Genomic DNA, 7,971 nt, shown 5'->3' on the forward strand with positions numbered 1-7,971 from the left:
GTCAAAACTTTTGACTTTACTGTACTATAATATAGCCTACACATAAAGAATATCGGCATCTGTCTTTTTTTAATCCCTAATATCGGTATCTCGGTATCGGCCCCAAAAAACCCATATCGGTCGTGCTCTAGTTATCTGCCCAGACTAATATGCGTTTTTAAGCTATTTACACCTGATGTCAATATTAGGGTCTTAGAGAAATGTTGCAAAACCATCTGAACTACATGTAATTTTTTAAAATTCTGTTTTCTTCCAGTTCCTGCTGAAGGAGAAGATCTGCCTGCTAGTCAGCCTCTGTCTCAGTTCAAACCCAATTCCATGCCAACAGTGGTGCGAGCACATGCTGTTATCACATTAGGTCTGAAACATTTACTAACTAATTGTTTACTTTAGACACACAAAACCCAATGTGACGACATCTGTTTTGAGTTTGGTCTGTTCTTTTTCTGTCATAGGTAAGCTGTGTCTGCAGCACGAGGAACTGATGTTGAAGTATCTGCCTGTGTTTGCACGGGAGCTGGAAGTGGGCACAGAGTTGGCCGTTCGCAGTAACGTGGTGGTGGTGATGTGCGATCTTTGCGTGCGCTACACCAACACAGTGACCCGATATATCCCAAATATCTCAGCCTGTCTGAGAGACAAAGACCCCATCGTCCGAGAGCAGACCCTCATTATGCTCACTAACTTATTGCAGGTACACACACAAACCTGCGATCAAACCTTCAGAGCATCCTTTTTTTTTTATCTGGCTGTCAGTTTTGTTCTGCATTTTGATGTTTTTCTCTTTAACAGGAAGAATATGTGAAATGGAAAGGTGCACTGTTTTTCCGCTTTGCTATTGCTCTTGTGGACCCAGACCCTACCATTGCAGAGTAAGAAATGTGACCAAAGAAAAGCTTATCACAGTGCAGTTTCTTTTGCCATTTAATCTAATGTTTTGATGTGATTTCATTTTTTTTTGTTGTTGTTGTTTAGTCTCTGTGAGTACTGCCTGGTTGACCTCCTGCTTAAGAAGAGTCCCCTCATGTTTTCCCAGCATTTCATCGAATGCATTTTCCACTTCAACTCTTATGAAAAACACAAGAAATATAATAAATTCCCTCAAACAGAGAGGTAAATTCTAAAATGATTCATCATATGAACCTGGAGATGGCTTTTACAGTTGTTTGCAAAAAAATACTGTTTAATTTTCTTTCAATTTATGGGAAGAAACTACTTTGGAATTCAGTGAGTTCTGAAAATGTGTTTGTTTGTATGTTTTCTGTTAGTGATAAAAGCAAGTTTTCTTTGAAAGGACCACAGAATCAAGGCAAACGTTTCAGGATCTACAGGTTCCTACTGAAAAACTTTACTGATGAAAAACGATTCAATATCACTACCAAAATCTGCCAGGACATCCTTGGTAATGTGATTGAATGCTTGCTGTGGTGTTTGCAGTGTGCAGGGTTTGTACAGATTTTGGGAGTGAAATTTAGCACTTTCAAGGGTGGAGAAGCTGTTTATAATAAACTATTATAATTGTAAATGTATATTCATCAAGTCCAATTCATCAAATTACAAAATTATGTAACAAATGAATGTTCAGTTGTAAAATTGAGACGAATGGTATTTTACACCAAGAGCAAAACAAAGATGAAACAAATTCTGAATCTGAATCTGAATCTTACATAGATAAGGATACATAGATGTTATCCTTACAGATTCTTCTCTTCTCCAGCCAGTTTTGTGGACTCTGAGCTGCCTCTGGACTCTGAGGGCTCAGAGATGCTTGCAGATATATTTGACATCCTGTCACTGAAAGAGATGAAACTGACAGCCATGAGCGGCCCAGCAGCAGGAGAGGAACCTCAGGAGGATGAGATGGCCATGGCTAAAGCTGTCTTACAGGTGGCCCAGAAAAAGCTGGTCTCACAGGTGAGAAAACATTCTGAAGGCAGTCAAAATCTATTGTCTGATCTTTGTTGAACTGGCTATCTGTTTTATGTTCAGGTCCAAAAGAGGAACTTTGTGGAGAATGTTATTCCTATCATCATCAGTCTGAAGAACATGCTGGAAGAGCAACACTCACCTGTCCTGAAACACCTTATGGCCTACCTACAGGTAATGCATATAAATGTGATTAGATAAAAGGGATGTGCTTTTTGTCCTTACTACTTTAAATAAATTTAGTTCTTAATTATTTCTCTATGCATATATACACAACAGACAAATGTCTTCCACCACCTCACACCATGAGTTTCATTTTTTTAAAGAGCTGACAACTGTCAAGTTAAACTTTCTAAAACACTGCTGAAAATGTCTAAAAATTTATCTCAGGACCCATGACTTTGGTTCTTATTAGTTGCAAAAAGCATGCAGTAGAGCTGTTCAGTCAAAATGGTAAAAAACAAAGCAGAAATCAGCGTAATTAGGTTAACTCCTATTAGTGGTGAACAGGAGACTACAACAAATATAATTTTTATGTTCCCATTTTCTCCAAAAGCAGAAGAAAAAAAAACCTACTGCTAGCATTTCTGTGACTTTGTGAAAGTGGGGAAAAAATGTTGAGATTGATTTTGGTGGTTTGCTGTCACTCCCTCAGCAGCAGTGTTAACTAGTTTATTTGATGCTATGGGAATATAACACAAAGTATAGTGTTACAAATGTACATTACATTACAAAAGATGAAAATATAAAAAACTTGACTAGATTTATAATGTTAATAACTGTGGAAATGTGTCACCACAGTCTGAAAGGTGTCCATTAGAACACTTGTCTGATTCATCAAACATGGAAACCCATCTTTGTTTTAGTTGTAGTAATTTTCTTGCAACTGTTTAAGCAACAGAAAATTGGAAAGTGTCATTATATTAACCACTGACCATAATTTACTCACATAAAAAAAACACAAAAGAGTAGCTGAGTAAATTGATCATTGTCATTTTATGGGTAATCTGTTATTCATACTAGTGATCGACCGATATTGATATTTTATAACCGATACCAATTATTTGCATGTTTATGTGCCCAATAACCGATATGCAGAACCGATATTTATTTACTGTTATAAAGTAAATAAATGACTGAGTGAAGTAAGTCCATACTTCACTTAATTACTAATAATGGTTTTGTCGTTCTAGATTATGAAATGCCTAATGACAGCGCAGTTTATCTATGCATTTACACAAAACTATATTCAAACTGCGATCGCTCGTGGAGATAGTAAATAATTAATTTCCATAGAGTTGTATCTATTTAGATGTTTATTAGCGAAATAATGGTTATATAGTAAATGTTAATACAATTTAGGGTGTTTTAAACAAGTGAATCTTGTTAAAAGTTACATGCTGTGGCCGTGCTGGAGCATTTCCTGAGCATCAACCCGGTGAGTGAACAGCAATATGAAAGCGGCTTCACGAGACTAATGATGAGCATAGACAACAGACAGAGAATTAAATTTAGCGTTTTTATTTCCAACATGCGCTCATTCATGGCTGTATTATTTAATTAATGCAAAGTTACGTCTTTATTGGGACAGGACTTGACGGATTATTTTACGTGACTCCATGAGTTCGTCTCAATTTCTTCGAGCCAAGCTGCATAAACTGCATATCAGGCATTTATGTAATACATCTAATTTGTGCATTAATGGCTGTTATGTTAAATAAAGTTTACTAACTACAGTAAATCAAGTACCCGTGCTCGCCGTTGTTGTTGTCTTGTTTCCCCTCAGATGCGCTGCAATGGTGATCCTGCGCGCAATTCTCAAAACATCCACAAGATGGCGGCGTTTATCAGTGAATCCGATATTACAAAACCGATATCCGATTATTGTAAAATGCTTAAATATCGGGAAACATATCGGTAAATCGATATATCGGTCGATCTCTAATTCATACCCATCTCTATTACATAGTAGTAGTTTAACCATGTGTATTTGAAACACTTCTTTATTCCAAACAAAAGCCAAACAAACATTTATTCTGACTCAAGCCTTTTATGTGTGTGTTACAGGTGACCATGCAGGACTATCGTTTACAAGTGAAGGAGTTGTTTGCTGCTGATGAGCAGTTGGCTGCAGAGGTGGAGTATAACCTCAAGCAGTTTGAAAAGGAAAAACAACTACAAGAACAACAGCAGATGGAGAACCAACTGGCCAACTTCACACTGTCACCCCGGCGAAACGTGAGTCAAACATACACCTGCATCGGAAAGTAGTTGAAGTTTGGCAACAAAGCCATTAAGTGTTACTGCTGGTTTTTGATGACTTTGCTTCCTTCCCCTGTTTTTCCTTCTCTTGCTCGTTCTTTAGGGTAATGCTGTGGCTTCTCCTGCCCAGGCAGCAAACGTTGGGGGGCAGACAGGTTTTGCCACCCCTCTAAATCCTCACGCTGCTAAAGGTCCTGCACAAACCCCTAAATCTGCTCTCAGGTAAAACTGAGCTACATCCGATAATTGGACATCGACAGTATAATATCAGTGTAATAATAGTATCATCAGCAAACATTATCTGTAAAGATTATTTGTATGAATAGATATGTTGCATTTACAGTTATTCTTTCTTTCAGGCGTCGCACTTATGCTGGCTTGGTAACTCCAGTCAGGACCCATTCTTCCCCTACAGTGTTTTCAACAGGTAAACCAAATAACAGCCTTTCTGTTGTCAACAACAGAACAATAATATTGCTTATACAGAACAATAAAGATATAATTTATTTCTAATGCAATTTTTTTATACTTCTGGTAGGGCTGTGCAAAAAATCTAATGCGATTTTTCATGCGAATCTCGTCAGTAAAGCCGCTTCTGGTGATAAGTAGTAAATATCCAGCACGTGCTTTCAGATGGAGTGGCATTTACTACACAGAGCCGTAGATCACTGACAAGCTACACAAAATCGCAGGCGATTCATTGCCGATTTTGAACGCGATTTTGTGTAGCTTGTCAGTGAACTACGGCTCTGTGTAGTAAATGCCGCGGCAAATTAATTAATAATATGTTTTCCATATTCATATAAGACTCATTTTAAAGAAAATAATGAAAAATATTGCTGCAAGCAGCAATTACGGGGCCAAGCACTACAGAAGCAAGTATCAGACCAACTACAGCAATGAGTAATTAAAACCATTTTAAGATGATTTTGGTCAAAATGGCAGAAAAATTATAAATACAACTACTAGTAATATGATTTAATGGCTTATCACTTTTGACCAATAGGTGGCGCCGTTATCAAATTGATGTGGTGTGTTCTGTGTTAAGTGACAATGGCACACGCAAAGTTTGGTGTCAATATGTCAAAGCTTTGCCGAGATACAGCCTCAGAGTCATTTTGGCATCATGCAACTGTCATTTTGGCATTTGGCAACCGTTATACAAAAACGGTTTGCACTTTTTACGTTATACAAAAACGAGTTCGAAAAAGTATTCAACATAAGTTGAAAGTTTTCAACATAAATCAAAATGGTGGACAGGAAGTTTGGCTGACTATGGCATAATTGGTATGTGTGTTGTCGGCATGACACAAAGAATTTTGAGACCAATTTCATTACAGTAGGCTAATGCAATCAAAAGTTATTAGCATTTTTGGAAATTTCATAATTAATGATTAATGAATGGTTTATTACTCTTGGTAATAAACCATTCATTAGGTGGCGCTGATGAATAGGTGGCGCTGTTACCAAATTGATGTGGCGTGGTCAGTTTGAGGTGACAATTGCACATACAAAGTTTGGTGTAAATACGTCAAAGCTTTGCAGAGATACAGCCTCAGATGCATTGCAGTTTGGCATCTTTCCAGCAAATTCGTTGATGCGTTAAATTAAAACCGTTTCGTATATCGACACGAAATCCATAACTTTTTACCAGCATGGTCTGGAGATGATCAGAGTCAAATTTGGTGAAAATCGGACTGACGGTCTAGGAGGAGTTCGAAAAAGTAGGTTTTCAACATAATTCAAAATGGCTGACAGGAAATTCAGCCAATTATGGCATAATTGGTATTGATGTTCTCGGCGTGATCCAAGGAATCTATCAACATCAGTCTCATTACAATAGGCTAATGTAAACAAAAGTTCATTATAATCAAAGTCAAAATGTCATTATAACTTTTGACCACAAGGTGGCGCTGCGCCCAAACTTTTTGAGTACCATCAGGGCATGGTGCCGAAGATGCATACCGAGTTTCTTAATTTTTTGACAATTCAAAATGGCCGATGCCCAAAATGGCTGACATGGGAAAATTGGGTATGATTCGACTCGGCATGCTGCACCAAATCTAAAGAGACCAGTTTTGTGATTTTTGGTCAAACCATTCAGAAGTTATAAGCAAAAATACCCATTTTTTCGTATCTCCTGACCACTAGATGGCACTGTGCCGAAACACTGCCGGTAGCCTCAGGTCATGCTTGTTATAACACACCAAGTTTGGTCTCAATACGCCAAACCGTTGCGGAGAAATAGTCTCACATCCTTTTTTGCGCACTTTTCGTCAAATTAGTTTGCGCGTTATTCGAGAACAGTTTGACTAATCTACTAAACTTGAATTCCATAACTTTTTGCCAGCATGGTCTGAAGATGATCTGAGCCAATTTTGGTGAAAATCAGTCAAACCGTCTAGGACGAGTTCGAAAAAGTAGGTTTTTCGAACAATTAAAAATAGCGGAAAAAACTAAACCTTTCATTCGACTTGGCATGAGCCAAGGATTCAGAGAAAAAAAATTCCCTTCTGTGCCTTACGGTTCAAAAGTTATTAGCATAAACATGAGTGAAATTTTGGACAAGTGGTGGCACTAGAGAGTTTGCGTTAGAGACTCCAAACTTCCTATGGTTGATGATGAGACTGTCCTCTATCAGTGTGTCAAATTTCATAACTTTTCCGCAAGCGGTTCTATGGGCTGCCATAGAGTTCCAGAGCGGAAGAAGAAGAAGAATGCCAATGGATACAATAGGTGCCATCGCACCTTCGGTGCTTGGCCCCTAATAAAGACTTGTTGAGATTAAACAAATAGATAGATTTCACATTCTATGTAATAAGAAATTATCAAAATTACAACTATGGTTACAAACTTTGGCCATTCCAAGGCGTATTTTGCTTCCAATATGGGTGAAAAATTACAAATTGTGTAAAAAAAAAAAAGCATTGGCAGTAATAAAACAAAATGCATTGCTTTTTGTGTACTTTAATAAAGATCATCTGTATTATCAGTTAAAAATATTTTTTACTGTAAGTGCGTGCTCTCACTCTCTCTCTCTCACTCACTCAATCACTCACTCACTCTCTCCTCTCAGGACGAGGAAAACAGGTTAGGAGAGCCATCAGTACTCCACAAGGTAAGATTAATTCTTTTGGATGTCTCCCATAGTTACAATTGTCCACCCTTAGGGGCTGATCACGTGCTAAACAGATGTGTTTGACTGTCACATTTGCGTTTTTTTGGCAGTTTCTCAAGGCATGACACCGCAATCTAAAAACGTGGTGCTTAAGTTAAAAACAGTTAAACTTTAACAAAAGTCCCCCCCCCCTTAAATGCAAAAAAGCATTGTGTGTGAATGGCTCTGATATATGGCACCCCAATTTTACATTATAGAAGTAAAAATGATTGTGTATGGAATTGTATGTCAATTTAAAGATTTTAAAAGTACCTGTGCTGAAGTGAGCTAGTAAAACCCCAGACATTGTTTTCATTTGAGGAATGAAAAGTGCTTCAGTTTAAATAAACACAAATTTTTTTCTGATTCTTTAAAGCGAGCATCAATGAAGTGACATTTGGAGAGCAAGTCAGTGCCATCTGCAATGAATCTGGAAGAGGTATGTTTAAAAAAAAAAAAAAAAAAAATCATATTTAATCTGTCAGAATAGATTAAGTCTAAAGGTCAGAAATCTCAGTTTTGACACCATAACCCAGGTCTATCAATAGTTGGGTTTAAAAAGTGACAGGTCCATACTTTTCAGCTGACTTGGTTACAAAAGCCTTTACATTTTTTTTTTTTTTTTT

The 7,971-nt window shown here is 37.5% G+C and overlaps 1 protein-coding gene across 2 annotated transcripts in view; it reads left to right on the forward strand.

The window, feature by feature from the left end:
• LOC107655906 (condensin-2 complex subunit D3-like) overlaps window positions 1-7,971 on the forward strand; it is an 18,509-nt gene that overhangs the window by 9,978 nt on the left and 560 nt on the right. For both annotated transcript variants that reach the window (XM_016443525.1, XM_016443534.1), the window contains exons 22-33: window positions 257-358; window positions 456-694; window positions 793-872; window positions 976-1,113; window positions 1,269-1,402; window positions 1,718-1,914; window positions 1,990-2,100; window positions 3,994-4,164; window positions 4,292-4,410; window positions 4,548-4,615; window positions 7,265-7,306; window positions 7,722-7,784. In XM_016443525.1, coding sequence (XP_016299011.1) covers window positions 257-358; window positions 456-694; window positions 793-872; window positions 976-1,113; window positions 1,269-1,402; window positions 1,718-1,914; window positions 1,990-2,100; window positions 3,994-4,164; window positions 4,292-4,410; window positions 4,548-4,615; window positions 7,265-7,306; window positions 7,722-7,784 — 1,464 coding nt within the window. The remainder of the gene's footprint in view (window positions 1-256; window positions 359-455; window positions 695-792; window positions 873-975; window positions 1,114-1,268; window positions 1,403-1,717; window positions 1,915-1,989; window positions 2,101-3,993; window positions 4,165-4,291; window positions 4,411-4,547; window positions 4,616-7,264; window positions 7,307-7,721; window positions 7,785-7,971) is intronic.

This window comes from Sinocyclocheilus anshuiensis, unplaced genomic scaffold (genome assembly GCF_001515605.1).
Source record: "Sinocyclocheilus anshuiensis isolate Anshui unplaced genomic scaffold, SAMN03320099.WGS_v1.1 scaffold85, whole genome shotgun sequence".
Classification (NCBI taxonomy): domain Eukaryota; kingdom Metazoa; phylum Chordata; class Actinopteri; order Cypriniformes; family Cyprinidae; genus Sinocyclocheilus; species Sinocyclocheilus anshuiensis.